Source organism: Somniosus microcephalus, chromosome 2 (genome assembly GCF_052327205.1).
Source record: "Somniosus microcephalus isolate GS21.2 chromosome 2, FLI_Smic_1.0, whole genome shotgun sequence".
Classification (NCBI taxonomy): Eukaryota; Metazoa; Chordata; class Chondrichthyes; order Squaliformes; family Somniosidae; genus Somniosus; species Somniosus microcephalus.
The window spans coordinates 59110856-59126364 of record NC_140988.1 but is presented as its reverse complement, the minus strand read 5'-3'; the positions used below and the strand labels follow the sequence as shown (position 1 = coordinate 59126364).

The 15509-nt window shown below is 47.2% G+C and overlaps 1 protein-coding gene across 3 annotated transcripts in view; it reads left to right on the top strand.

Annotated features, from left to right (window-relative positions):
* afg2a (AAA ATPase AFG2A) overlaps positions 1-15509 on the top strand; it is a 686751-nt gene that overhangs the window by 113985 nt on the left and 557257 nt on the right. For all 3 annotated transcript variants that reach the window (XM_086009602.1, XM_086009595.1, XM_086009612.1), the window contains exon 11: positions 4174-4383. In XM_086009602.1, the coding sequence (XP_085865728.1) occupies positions 4174-4383 (210 nt within the window). The remainder of the gene's footprint in view (positions 1-4173; positions 4384-15509) is intronic.

Here is a 15509-nt window from a genome sequence, read left to right as displayed (position 1 = left end):
TAGCTGGGCCTGTGGTGGAGCGTTTTGGACCTTCTGGCATCCTGTGCATCTCTTGGTCATATCCTCGATTTCTTTATCGATTCCCGGCCACCACACAAACGCCCTGGCTAGGCTCTTCATTTTTACCCCTCCCAGATGACCCTCATGAAGCTCATTGAGCACTCTATCTCTCAACTTGGGTGGCATTACCACTCGGGATCCACACATCAAGGTCCCCCGGCACACTGACAGTTGTTCTCTCCTTGGCGAGAATGCTGGCAACAGTGAGTCGCCATATGCTGGCCATCCCTTCACCGTCAAATCATAGACCCGAGAGAGTGTCGGGTCATTTCGGGTTTCCTTCTCAATACTTGCGTTTGTAACAGGCAAACATTCGACTATGGTCGCATGGAATATCTCCACAGGGTCCACTGCAGGTGCTTCTTCCACCATAGGCAACGGTAGACGCGACAGCCCATCAGCGTTTCCATGCTGTTTCGTACCCTTGTACTCTATGTCGTACTGATGTGCCCCTAGAAAAAGTGACCATCTTTGCAGCCGTTGCGCCGTCATCACCGGAACGCCCTTCTTTGGGTTAAAAATTGAGACCAGGGGCTGATGATCAGTCAGTAGGGTGAATTTCTGCCCGTGCAGATAGTGATTGAACTTCTTCACCCCCCACACCAGGCTGAGGGCCTCCCTGTCAATCTGGGCGTAGTTACGCTCGGCTGAGGTCAGCGAGCGCGATGCAAAGGCTATTGGCCTCTCTGAACCGTCACGGAATTTGTGTGATAGCACCGCTCCAATGCCGTAAGGTGACGCATCACATGCCAACCAAATCGGTAGTGTTGGGTTGTAGTGGGCCAATACTTCTTTTGAAGTGATTAGGCATTTACATTCCTGAAAGGCACGCTTACACTCATCGCTCCATTTCCATGTTACTCCAGTTTGTAGCAGGGCGTTCAGTGGGTGCAGAATTGTAGATAAATTCGGCAAGAACTTATGGTAGTAGTTCACGAACCCGAGGAACGACCTTAGTTGCGACACATTTTCCGGTGCTGGAGCCTTGACTACGGCCTCAATCTTGTCCGGCGACTTATGCAACCCTTCCTCATCAATCATGTGGCCACAATATGAGATTTGTCTCCTGAAGAACTCGCATTTGGGGCGGTTGGCTCGTAGCCCATATTCCTGTAATCTCGTGAGCACCTGCTCCAGGTTGGCAAGGTGTTCACTGTCATTTTCGCCCGTAACTAGGATGTCGTCTAAATAACACTGGGTCCCCGGAATCCCTTGCAGGACTTGTTCCATCGCCCTCTGCCAAATAGCCGGGGCTGATGCTACCCCGAATACCAGTCGATTGTACTGGTAAAGGCCTTTGTGAGTGTTTATCGTGAGGTCTTTTCTAGATGCTTCTTCCACCTCCATTTGTAGATACGCTTGTGCCAGATCAATCTTTGTAAAACGTTTCCCTCCAGATAGTGAGGCGAAAATATCCTCTATCTGCGGAAGTGGATATTGTACTGTGTGCAGGACTGGGTTCACAGTCACCTTGAAGCCCCCACAGATGCGAACTTTCTTCGGCTCCCCAGGCGTGCTGCTCAATGCTTTCTTCATTACAGGAACGATGGGTGTGGCCCACTCGCTCCAGTCCACCTTGGACAGCACACCTGAACATTCCAGACTCTCCAGTTCAGCTTCAACGGCTGGGCGGATCGCGTATGGCACCGGTCTGGCCTTAAAAAATTTTGGGTTTGCGTTATCTTCAATCTTTATGGTTGCCTTTACTCCTTTTAGAGTCCCAAGTCCTTGTTGGAACACCTCTTCCGCGTCAGATAGATTTTGTGACAGACGTCCAGGTGCGACGTCCTCATCCTTTTTGTCAGTCACAGTTAGCGCCTGAATGGAATGCCAATCCAATTGTATTTTTCGGATCCATTCACGTCCCAATAATGGTGGTCCTCCATCTCGTAGTATATACATATATAGTTTCTGCGTTTCCTTGCCGTTATATTTAACTGGCACCCTTATTTTTCCTCTGGGATAAACCTTTTGCCCCGTGTATGTCTTCAATACAATGGACGTGTCCTTTAAGGGTATGTGTGAGAATAGCCGCTCATAGTCTCGTCGATTCATGACAGTTAGGGCTGATCCTGTCTCCAATTCCATCTTTACTGGGGACCCTGCTATCGTGAGGGTGGCCCAAATGGTTCGGTGATCCTCCTTTGCGATCACGTTGTGTAACTTTAGACAACTTAGTCTCCTGCTCCCGGAGTCCTTATCACTCTCCTGATCTTCCGAACTACTGTCTGTCAGTTTCTTTACTTTCCTGTACTGTTCTTTAGTAGTTCTTGTCGTGTTGGTTTTCTTTCCCGACCTGCAGACTCTTGCTATATGTCCCATTTTTCTGCATTGCCTGCATACTTTGTCCTTAAACCAGCAGTCCTTCTGCTCATGGGTTGTTCTGCCGCAGCGATAGCACTTTTCTACTCCATATGCCATTTCGTTAGCGCTGTATTCTTGTGGTTTCTGTTGTATTTCCGCAGCTCCCCGTGCTGCTGCTTCGTAGGATACTGCCACGCTGAAAGCCTGTTCTAGCGTCAGGTCCTTTTTCGAAAGTAGTCGTTTCTGGGTTCCTTCACTCTGGAGCCCGCAGACAAACTTATCCTGTAAGGTGTCTGCCAGTCCTGCTCCGAACTGGCAGTGCTTCAATAACTTGCGTAGTTCCGTAAGATAGTCAGCATTGCTCTCATCTTTGTGCTGGTTTCTTTTATGGAACTTGAATCTTTCTGCTATCAGCAGCGGTGTAGTGTTTAAGTGTTCCTGTAAGATATTAACAATCTCTTCAAAACTTTTCTCCATTGGTTTAGCTGGGGTAATTAAATTCCACAATAGGCCGTACGTACTCGCGCCCATAAGATTTAATAATACCGACGCCCTCTTTCCATCGGCCACCTCATTTGCCTTGCAGTACACTTCAATTCTTTCCACATACGTGGTCCAGTCTTCTACCTCGTTGTCGAAAGCAGTGATACTGCCACTTTTCGGCATCTTGGGTGATTTAAAATGGCGCCTCCCACGCTTTTGCTTCTTCCCCAATGGAATAACATGGCGCCTCCCGCGCTTTTGCTTCTTCCCCAACGGGATAAAATGGCGCCTCCCGCGCTTTTGCTTCTTCCCCAACGGGATAAAATGGCGCCTCCCGCGCTTTTGCTTCTTCCCCTTGCTGCCACGCTGCTCCTAGCGTTCTACGGGGTAATGGCGGCGACCCGCGGCTTCGGCGCGTCTCGCTTTCCTTCCCCCCGTTTATTTTCTCCCCGCTGCCCTGTTCTTGAGCACCGACCGTGCCCTGTGCACTCCACCCTCTCTCGTTTTCTTTTCCCAGCGACGCTGCGCAGCCCGTTTTGTAGAGCCGCTCGATCGAGCTTGAGCCCGCCGCAGTCCGGAAGGGTCAGCGCGCTACCTGCTACCAGCACGATTTGCTGGAACACCTTAACCGGGGAGCCAAACACAGCTCTCCACAGTCTCTCCCGCAATTCTCCGAACACCGATGAATTCTTTGGGCGGTTGCCCGCGGTCGACGCCCGTTGCTCAGACTACGACCTCCAAGAACCCTCCTCTCAGGGCGAGATCCCCGTGAGATGATGCCACACTGCAGGTGAGTTCGAACTTACTCGTCGCCACTGTAAAGTCCGCGCCTCAATAATACACGGACTTCGGGAGAACGGTTTAACAGGTACTTTACTGAACAGGAGGCAACGTCAGACTGAAATACAGAAGCCTGCTAGGGCCTTTTATACAGGGGTGGTCACTGCCAGTACTGCAGTCTAAAACCAGTTATTCTCTTAAAGGTACATACACAACAATGCCCTATAACAAGTACTCTTAAAGTTATTATGAACATTATGCTGAGATGGCTTCTGAAGCTATTAAGAAAAAAAAAACCAGAGCCGTAATGTGATTTAACAGTCCATATTCCACATTGTTCTCTTTGACGTGAAACTTGGATGTTATTCCTGAACAAATACAAGTGATCTTATGTATGATTTTCCTTTGTAGCGGTTTTTATATTACAAAAGAAAAAGGACATTTTTTTGTTTATATGCAATTTAATTTCTGGCAGTTACCTGCAAAATGAAAATGTTCAGATAAGTAAGGTGATCCTGCATTGATCAATGTCTTTTCATTGTTTAGGTGTCCTTGACAGACATAGGAGGGATGGAAAACGTGAAGCTGAAACTCAGACAGGCAGTTGAGTGGCCACTAAAACACCCAGAGTCCTTTGCCAGAATGGGGATCGAGCCTCCAAAAGGAATTCTGCTTTACGGGCCACCTGGATGCTCCAAGACGATGATAGCAAAAGCTTTGGCCAATGAGAGCGGACTGAATTTCTTGGCAGTGAAGGTAATACTGTACAAATTGCAAACCAATATTGCAGCAAGGATTGATGGAGATGGTGGCTGTACTCAGTCTGTGTACTTCTTGAAAGCTCTGTTTTGAAAAGTGAATTGTTAATATCTATAAAAACAACACCGTTTAACTTTGCTATTAATGGACAGTTATTGTCAAAGGATGTCCATGTAGCAGCTATGGATGAACAACAACAACTTGAATTTATATAGTGCCTTTAATGTAGTAAAACAACCCAAGGCACTTCACAGGAGCGTAATCAGACAGAAATTGACACCAAGCCAAAAAAGATATTCGGATCATTTCTGCAATGTAATTCTCAGATGACAGTTATTTCTGTTCAAATGCTTTTATAAATCTTTCTTGGGCCTAAGGAAGTGTTTTCAGGTGCAGTAAGTACCTGTGGTTCACTTCAATACCAGTAGAATGGGAAAATAGGAGAAGCGCAGGAGGAGAGTTCAGTGTGCTAGGCTCACTTAGCTTGGGTTCTGCTGAAATCACTCTGCTCCAGACCTCATTTCAGCCGTGGTCCAAACATGGACACGAGCTGAATGGCAGAGGAGAGGTAAGAGTAACTGCCTTTGATACCAAGGCAGCATTCAACCGAGCAGGAGACCAAGGAGCCCTAGCTATATTGAGATCAATGGGGGTTCAGAGGAAATCCCTCCAGTAGCTGGAATCATACCTGATCCACAGGAAGATGGTCGTGCATGTCAGGAGCCAATCATTGCAACCGTAGGACATTATTGCAGGTGTTCTCAGGGTCATTACCCTCAGCCCAACTATCTTCAGTTGCTTTATCGGTGATATTCTCTCTCTCAGAGTTAGGAATGGGATTGTTTGCGGATGAATCCACAGTATTCAGCTCCATTCGCAACTCCTTATGATAATGAAACTGCCAATGTCAGCCTACAGCAGGACCTGGCCAACATCCAGGCTCGGGCTTACAAGTGGTGAGTAACGTTTACACCACATAAGTGCCAGGCAATGACCATCTCCAACAATGGTGAGGAGATGCCGGTGTTGGACTGGGGTGGACAAATGTAAGAAGCCACACAACACCAGGTTATAGTCCAGCAGTCTTATTTGAAATCACCAAGCTTTCGGAACGCTGCTCCTTCGTCAGGTGAAGACGAAGGAGCAGCGCTCCGAAAGCTTGTGATTTCAAATAAAACTGTTGGACTACAACCTGGTGTTGTGCGACTTCTTACACATCTCCAACAAGGAAAGGTCCAATCTAGCCTTCAGTACATCACCATTGCCCTCTCTATCAACATCGGGGGGTGGGGCGGGAGGGGTCAAAATTGACCAGACATATCAATACTGTAGCAACGAGTGCTGAGTGGCTCACCTCCTGATTCATTAAAGCTTCTCCGCCATATATAAGCTTCAGGTCAGGGGTAAGTGATGGAATACTCCCCACACTTGTTGATGGGTACAGCTGCAAGAACATTCCAGAAGCTTGATGTTGACTAGGACAGAGCAATCTCCTTGTTTGGTGCCTCTGTAACTGGACTTAATCTGCACCACCACCAATACACTGTTGCTGCGGACCTAGTATCTACATGATGCACTGCAGCAATTTGCCAAGCTTCCTTCGACAGCAGTGAGCTGCCAACAAGTGCAGCAATATCATGAGAGCACCATCACCTCCAGGTTCCCCTCCATGTAACACACCATCTTGGCTTAGGCATATATTGCCTTCACTGTCATTGGTCAAGATCCTGGAATTCCTTACCCAAAGCTGTCATGGGAACGCCATCATCACAAGGACTGCAGCAGTTCAAGAAGGTGGCCCACTACCACCTTCTCAGGGCAACTAGGGATCGGCAGTAAATGTGACATTGCCAGTGTCATACACACTGCAAACAAATGTAAATCAAAGATTAACTGTAGATTATTGTAATAGTTAAGCAGAGATCTTAAAACTGTCTTGTTGAAGTATTTTTGGGCTTAGAAAGAAAGAACTTGTATTTATATAGCGCCTTTCAGGGTCTTCGTATGTCCCAAAGCACTAATTGATCTTATTGCTTAAGAAGCTACAGGTATTTTATCTGACACATGCACACAGTTACCCTGCCTTAATGTGTGGAGCATTGACTTATTGCTTATGTAGACCGTGATTTCCCTTCCCCCTTTTCTATCCATTTTCTTCTTTGCCCTGCTGTAGACATTGACTTCTTGCTTGGGGTGTGGTTTCATGGGTGCTAGATGCCCTGCCAAGTGGCCATTTTTCATAAGTTAGCCTAGACTTTGCATGTCAACTGATCTCAGAGAGGGTGTCTGACAACTGAGTCCAATTCTATCTTCTCCTGATATCCACATATGCACTTCCAGCAGTTGTCACTGGATAATGACATAGAAACATAGAAGATAGGAGCAGGAGTAGGCCATTTGGCCCCTTGAGCCTGCTCCGCCATTTAATGAGATCATGGCTGATCATCCAAGTTCAGTATCCGGTCCCTGTTTTCTCCCCATACCCCTTGATCCCTTTAGCCTTAAGAAATATATCCAACTCCTTCTTGAATATATTTAATGAATTGGCCTCTACTGCCTTCTGTGGTAGAGAATTCCACAGGTTCACCACTCTCTGGGTGAAGAAATTCCTCCTCATCTGAGTCTTAAATGGCTTACCCCTTATCCTTAGACTGTGACCCCTGGTTCTGGATTCCCCGACCATCGGGAACATCCTACATCTAGTCTGTCCAGTCCTGCCAGAATTTTATAAGTTTCAATGAGATCCCCTCTCATTCTTCTAAACTCCAGCGAGTACAAGCCCAATCGACCCAATCTCTCCTCATACGTCATTCCTGCCATCCCAGGTATCAGCCTGGTGAATCTTCACTGAACTCCTTCCATAGCAAGAATATCCTTCCTCAGATAAGGCGACCAAAACTGCGCACAATACTCAAGGTGTGGTCTCACCAAGGCCCTGTACAACTGCAGCAAGACATCCTTGTTCCTGTACTCAAATCCTCTCGCTATGAAGGCCAACATACCATTTGCCTTCTTAACCGCCTGCTGCATCTGCATGCTTACCTTCAGCGACTGGTGCACAAGGACACCCAGGTCTCGTTGTACTTCCCCTTCTCCCAATCTATTGCCATTCAGATAATAATCTGCCTTCCTGTTTTTGACACCAAAGTGGATAACCTCACATTTATCCACGTTATATTGCATCTGCCATGCTTCTGCCCAATCACCCAACCTGTCCAAATCATCCTGTAGTTTCTCGGCATCCTCCTCACAGCACACACGCCCACCCAGCTTTGTGTCATCTGCAAATTTGGAGATACTACATCTAGTTCCCTTGTCTAGATCATTAATATATATTGTGAATAGCTGGGGTCCAAGGACCGATCCCTGCGGTACCCCACTAGTCACTGCCTGCCACTCGGAAAAAGACCCGTTTATTCCAACTCTTTGCTTTCTGTCTGCCAACCAGTTCTCTATCCAAGTCAATACCTTGCCCCCAATCCCATGTGCCTTAACTTTACACGCTAATCTCTTATGTGGGACCTTATCGAAAGCCTTCTGAAAGTCCAAATACACCACATCCACTGGTTCTCCCTTATCTATTTTACTAGCTACATCCTCAAAAAATTCCAGTAGATTAGTCAAGCATGATTTACCTTTTGTAAATCCATGTTGACTTTGTCCGATCCTATCACTGTTTTCCAAGTGCTCTGCTATTACATCTTTTATAATAGATTCTGGCATTTTCCCCACTACTGATGTCAGGCTTACCGGTCTGTAATTCCCCGTTTTCTCTCTACCACCTTTTTGGAATAGTGGAGTAACATTAGCTACCCTCCAATCCATGGGTACTGTTCCGGATTCCATCGAATGTTGAAAGATGATCAGCAATGCATCTACTATTTCTAGGGCCACTTCCTTAAGTACCCTAGGATGTAGATTATCAGGCCCTGGGGATTTATCGGCCTTCAATCCCATCCCTTCCTAAGCCTGTCCTTCCATAGAAGTTCCCCCACTCATATTCACGGCCACCTCCTTAGCCTTGCCATCTCTCGTAACTATTCTACTTGCATGGTCGTGATCACAGGTTAAGCCATCTCTGCCCATTTTCTTGTATCCTTTACCACCCGTTCCCCTGAGCCCATTCCAACCTCACGTCCTTCCCTGTTTAAAAAAAAAACTCTTCCTCAAGTCACTTATAACTGCACTGTCAAGCTGCCAACTGCCCAGCCGATGGCTTGCTGTGTGATACAATACTTCTACAGTTGTTAATCTCTTCAGCCATTCCCTCACCTCCACCTATGAAGCCCTTGGCCCCACTAATACCGTGATTCTATCCCATCCTGCTGATTCCCCCTAGTTTGTCTCCCATCTTCACTCCTTAAAGTCTAAGGGTTTCTGATCTTGCTGGACCACATCAAACGCTATCGTCGGACGTCATTAGAACCCGAAAGGCAGCAGCCCGTCCCCAACGCGCCTCTTCAGGTAAGATCTCAGCCATAGAGTCATAACAGCACAGTAGGAGGCCATTCGGTCCATCGAGTCCATGCCGCCTCTCTGCAGAGCAATCCAGTCAGTCCCATTCCCCTGCTCTATTCCCGTAGCCCTGCGAGTTTATTTCCGTCAAGTGCCTATCCAGTCTCCCCTTGAAAACATTGAGTGTATCTGCTTCCACCATTTCCGTCAGCAGCGAGTTCCAGTGTAAAACATCACTCACTGTGTAAAAAAGTTTTTTCTCACATCCCCCCTGTATCTCTTGCCCAAAATCTTAAATCTGTGTCCGCTAGTCCTTGTACCATCAAATAGTGGGAACAGCCTTTCCCCGTCTAGCCTATCCAAACCCGTCATAATCTTGTACACCTCCATCAAATCACCCCTCAACCTCTTTTGCTCTAATGAAAACAAATCCAGCTTCTCCAACCTGTCCTTGTAGCTAAGATCCTCCATCCCCAGACTCATTCTGGTAAATCTCCTCTGCACCCTCTCAAGGGCCTTCACATCCTTCCTAAAGTGTGGTGACCAGAACTGGACGCAGTACTCCAGTTGTGGCCTAAACAGCGATTTTATAAAGATTCAGCATAACTTCTCTACTTTTGTACTCAATACCTCTATTTGTGAAACCCAAGATCCCATATGCTTTGCTAACCACTCTCTCAATATGTCCTGCCACCTTCAGGGACCTGTGCACATTAACTCCCAGGTCCCTCCATCCCTGCACACTCTTTAAAACTGTGCCATTAAGTGTATATTGCCTCTCCCTGTTCCTTCTGCCAAAATGCATCATCTCACACTTCTCTATTAAATTCCATCTGCCCATTCTGCTAGCCTTTCTATGTCCTGTTGCAGTCGATTGGTATCATCCTCACTGTTTGCCACACTCCCAAGTTTGGTGTCATTGGCAAATTTAGATATTCTTCTTTGTATTCCAATATCCAGGTCATATATATCTTATATATATAAAGGAGTCGATCTGTCTGTCCTTCTGTCTCTGTCCTCGGGTGTGCGTCTGTCCGGCTATGCGCTCGAAAGTTATACCGCGTACCTACGCGCGCGTTGCCTCCGAAGAAAGCTTACGCTTCCGGGACGCTGGTAAGCGTATTTACTTTTCGGTCGGACGAAAATTGTTCGCGCCTTATGCAAAAAAACCTTCATAATTAAACTCATTATCTGCTAGCATTGATTGACTGACGTCAAGGTTCGACCAATCCTGTGCCGTCACGATTGACCAATCCTACAGTACGGTCCCCTGATGGTTGGCCAATCGGTGTGTGTGTGGGTGGGACTAATCGTTTTCATCTCGGGGATCTGGCAGCCATTGTTTCAGTGCCATGACTTCAGCTTCCAACTCAAACTACTTTGAAAGTTAGTATCTCTTTTAAAAATAACATAAGATTTACCAAAAACGTTTTATAAGTACTTTCACTTTCATCTTTCAAGGTATTAAGTGTGTGTGGGGGCGGGACTAATCGTTTTCATCTCGGGGATCTGGCAGCCATTGTTTCACTGCCATTACTTCAGCTTCCAGCTCAAACTACTTTGATCATCCAGCTTTGAAAAAGTTAGTATCTCTTTTAAAAATAACATAAGATTTACCAAAAACGTTTTATAAGTACTTTCACTTTCATCTTTCAAGGTATTAAAAGGTAGAAATGTTGCCCGGCAGCAGATTCACAAAGGGACACAGACAGGGCCCAAAAGCCTGGGACTCGATTTAAACCGCCCGGCCCAAAACACCCCTGGCAAAGCCGGGCTCCCCCCAGCTAGTATATCTATATATAAAAAATAATACATATATATATAATATATATCTCAAAAAAAGCATTGGTCCCAGTACTGACCCTTGGGGAACACCACTGTCTACCATCCTCCAATCTGAAACCCCTCTCGCCTCCATCCTCACCTCCCAATAACAAATGCAAGGAGCTCATGGACTTCTTTTTCATGAAGATTGAGACCAGCTGTTCCGCTCCCTTTGCTGCTTTCCCTCCTTACCCTTGCTAACCAAGTCAAACTTTCCCCCAAGCTTCCCCTGCCTTAACCCTGAACCCACATCTTTCTCTATTTTTCTTCTATTTTCCCTCATCTGGTCCATCAGACCCATCTCCTGCTCACTTGACCCCATTGCCACAACATTACTGATCACCCAACTTGCCGCCTTGGCCCCCATGATAGCTGACATTGTATATGTTCCGTCTCCTCAGGGACTGTCCTTCTCCCTTTCTAAATCATCATCATCAAGAGCTTCTACAAGTATGTAAAAAGGAAGAGAGTAGTGACATGAATCAGTCATTCATGAAAGAAAGACTTATGAAATAAGCCTACGGGTGGCGCTGTCCAGGGAGAGTATAAATACTTGGGCACGGGCCCAGCTTACGCAGGACATTCTTAACAGGAACTAGTGAAGGACACAACTAGACCTCCATGTTGTAAAACAGTTGATTAAAGCTTTGTTTAACGCTTAGACCAAGTGCCTAGTAGTTTTCTTACATCAAGTAGCAAAAGTAAGCATTGGTCCCTTAGAGGCTGAGACAGGAGAAATTATATTGGGGAACAAGGAAATGGCAGAAACTTTGTACCTATCTTCATAGTAGAAGACACAAAAAGTATACAAAAAATTGTGGGGAACCAAGGGGCTAGTGAGAGCAAGGAACTTAAAGTAATTAATGTCAGTAGAGAAAATGTACTAGAGAAACTAATGGGACTAAAAGCCGACAAATCCCCTGGACCCGATGGCCTATATCCTAGGGTTCTAAAAGAGGTGGCTGCAGAGATAGTGGATGCATTGGTTGTGATCTTCCAAAATTCCCTAGATTCAGGAACGGTCCCAGCATATTAGAAGGTAGCAAATGTAACCCCGCTATTCAAGAAAGGAGGGAGAGACAAAACAGGACTACAGGCCAGTTAGCCTGACATCAGTCATCGGGAAAATGCTAGAATCCATTTTTAAGGAAGTGGTAACAGGGCACTTAGAATAGAGTTTTTTTGAGGATGTAACTAGCAGGGTAGATAAAGGAGAACCAGTGGATGTAGTATATTTGGATTTTCAAAGGGCATTCGATAAGGTGCCACATAAAAGGTTGTTAAGCAAGATAACTGCACATGGGGTTGGGGGTAATGTATTAGCATGGATTAAGGATTGGTTAACAGACAGAAAACAGAGTATGGATAAACGGGTCATTTTCAGATTGGCAGGCTGTAACTAGTGGGGTGCTGCAATGACCAGTGCTTGGGCCTCAGCTATTTACAGTCTATATTAATGACTTAGATGAAGGGACCGAATGCAATGTATCCAAGTTTACTGACGATACAAATCTAGGTGAGGAGAATGCAAAGAGCCTGCAAAGGAATATAGACAGGTTAAGTGAGTGGGCAATAAGGTGGTAGATGGAGTATAATGTGGGGCAATATGAGGTTATTCATTTAAGTAGGAAGAATAGAAAAACAGAATATTTTTAAATTGTGAGAAACTATTAAACATTGGTGTTCAGAGATATTTGGGTGTCCTAGTACAAGAAACACAGAGTTAGCAGACAGGTACAGCAAGCAATTGGGAAGGCAAATGGCATGTTGGCCTTTATTGCTAGAGGGTTGGAGTATAAGGGTAAGGAAGTCTTGCTACAATTGTACAGGGCTTTAGTGAGACCACACCTGGAGTACTGTGCACAGTTTTGATCTCCTTATTTAAGGATGGATATACTTGCCTTAGAGGCGATGCAACAAAGGTTCACTAGATTGATTCCTGGGATGAGAGGGCTGTCCTATGATGAGAGATTGAGTAGATTGGGCCTATACTCTCTGGAGTTTAGAAGAATGAGAGGTGATCTCATTGAAACATATAAGATTCTGAGGGGGATTGACAGGGTAGATGCTGAGAGGTTGTTTCCCCTGGCTGGAGAGTCTAGAACTAGGGTGCATAGTCTCAGGATAATGGGTAGGCCTTTTAATACTGAGATGAAGAGGAATTTCTTAACTGAGAGGGTTGTGAATCTTTGGAATTCTCTGCCCCAGAGTGCTGTGGATGCTGAGTCTTTGAGTATATTCAAGGCTGAGATAGATAGATGTTTGGACTCCAGAGGAATCAAGGGATATGGGGATAGGGCAGGAAAGTGGAGCTGAGGTCGAAGATCAGCCATGATCTACTTGAATGGCGGAGCAGGCTCGAGGGGCCGTATGGCCTACTCCTGCTCCTAATTCTTATGTTCAAGAAGCCCATCCTTGGCCTCTCTGACCTTGTAAGCTACCACTGTATGTCCAAACTTCTTTCCTCTCCAATTTCTTGAATGTATTGTTGCTTCCTAAATTCATGGCTACCTTTCCTGCAATTTCATGTTTGAAACTCACCAGTCAAGTTTCTGTCCCTGCCACAGAATTAAAATGGTCAACCAAAGTCACACATGCCATACTTTGTGTCTGTGATCTTGGTGCATTATTGCAAAATTGCAAATTTTACAGGTAAATGGGATAAATATTTGAAGCAGTGGATGATGCAGAGTTATGAGGGAGAGCAAGGAAGCGGGATTAGTTTTAGATTGCTCTAGTAAAGAGTTAGCACAGACACATCTGTTTGTTAATGGACATGCTGTGTTGGTATCATTTTACGTTTTTAATTTACATTTTCCAGGGCAGTGTGCTGATACAGCCTTGCGTGCATTCTTGCTGTGGCATTCTATCTTTTCCTGTTGCTCCCGAGACTTGGTACCAGACCAGTGATGGTGTATGAGCTATGAAGCCATTTTTTTGCTGCATACGGTCTTGTGCTATCGATTTGCTGCAGAGATGTAATTAAACAGAATTAGAAATTGTTACTTGAGAGTTTTGGAGATCCCTTCCAAAGCTGTGTGGTTGAAAACATACCTGTTTATTGCTTAGTAGTCACAAGGCAGTCGTACCAGTGAAAAGATTCTCTGGCATTTTTGTTCCCTTTTGCTTACCGAAGAAGTGTTTGTTTAGAGCAGATCCATTAAATTAATTGTGATAAAAGACACTGGGCTAGATTTTCAGTATAGGCAGTTTTGGGGCGCTAACCTTAGCGCCCGCCCCAAAGTAGCGCCCCGTTGCCGGGAATTCAGTGGCTTCGCCCTAAGAGGTTGGTGGAGCGCTAAAAGAGGCGTTCCACTACTCTCTTTAGGCGCTAAGCCGGCGGTCCAGAGGGATAGCGCCCAGGCGGGGCGCAGCGCGGGTGCGGTCATTTTTGGACTGACAGCAGACCCCGTGGCGCCGACCAGCTCTTAAAGGGGGAAGGGACGAATTGGTCTGCTGCCACGCCCTGCACACTGCAGCCTTGCAAAGAGGCCTCAACACTGCTGCTCAGCCCCAGGGAGTCATGGCAATGCCAAAGAAGGCCCGTCAGCGTGCCCTGCGCTTCTCAGAGGGTGATCTGGACATAATGGTCACAGCTCTGGAGGTGAGGCGCAAGATCTTGTTCCCAGAGAGTGGGAGGAATCCAACCCACCACGACTACACCAAAGCCTGGAAGCAGATCGCCCAGAGGGTGACGTTCACCGGCGATGCCCCCAGGACCCACAAACAATGTCGTAAAAAATACAACGACCTGACCAGGATTGTCAAGGTGAGTAGCCTTTCCAGTCTCCTCCTCATTCTTGCATGTACACCTGACATGATGGGCAAAGGGAGCTGAAAGTCCTATTGGCCAGCCCTCAGCCAGCAGCATTGGGACAGTCATGAGCATCAAATGGCCATTCGGCACTCTGCACTTTGGCCAAGCTATTCCACCATGGGAGGCTGTGCACACTACATCAGGGCTTCACTCTGTCCAAGCTATTCCACCATGGGAGGCAGTGCACACTACATCAGGGCTTCACTCTGGCCAAGCTATTCCACCATGGGAGGCAGTGCACACTACATCAGGGCTACACTGCGCACTTACAGCCTGTCCTTTCTCTTGCAGGCTAAAGTAGCCTTTAATCGCCAGGCCCGTGCCAGGGGTGGCCGCGCCAAGCTGCAGAAGCTCACTCGGCTGGAGGAGCGCGTGTGTGTGCTCATGGGAGCCCGTGTGATCGTCCCCACAGCGTGCGGAGTATCCGACCCTCCACTGCCCGGCAATGGTAAGGACCTCGCCTTTTGGCCCTCTCGCGTCGCACTGGCCCATCCGAGCTACCTCCTTTGCCACTGTCCCACCAATGCGCTGAATGCCACCAGTCCTAACTCCCTCGCTGACGCCGTCTCCTCACTCTGAAGCTACTCTTGTGCATTCCTGCTTTCAGCTGGTGACGACCAGGACCCTGAAGCTGCCAGTGACAGCACCTCCGAGCAGGAGGAGGAGGAGGAGCAAGCCGGACCATCGGGGGAACAGTCACGTCCCGCAGGAGAGGAGGAAATGCTTGACACCTCCTCACTGGACGAGTGCCTGGAGGAACTGTCGCAGGGCAATGCAGCTTCTGGGACCAGTGGCGTCCAGCCACCCAGGAGCCGTGCGCGTGGCCCGCGGCCTTCCCCCCCCAAAGGGGGGAAGGATCAGAGGGGAGTGCTGCTGATCGGCACACTCGCTGCCACCAACGTGGCAAGGGTCCCTTAGTTCGGCCCCCTCCTCCCCAGCGGGAGAGTCGCGACTCCAGTCCGGACACCTTCACCTCGGAGGAGGTGCGGAAGCTGGATAAGATGGCCGAGGATTCGGACCGGCGCCA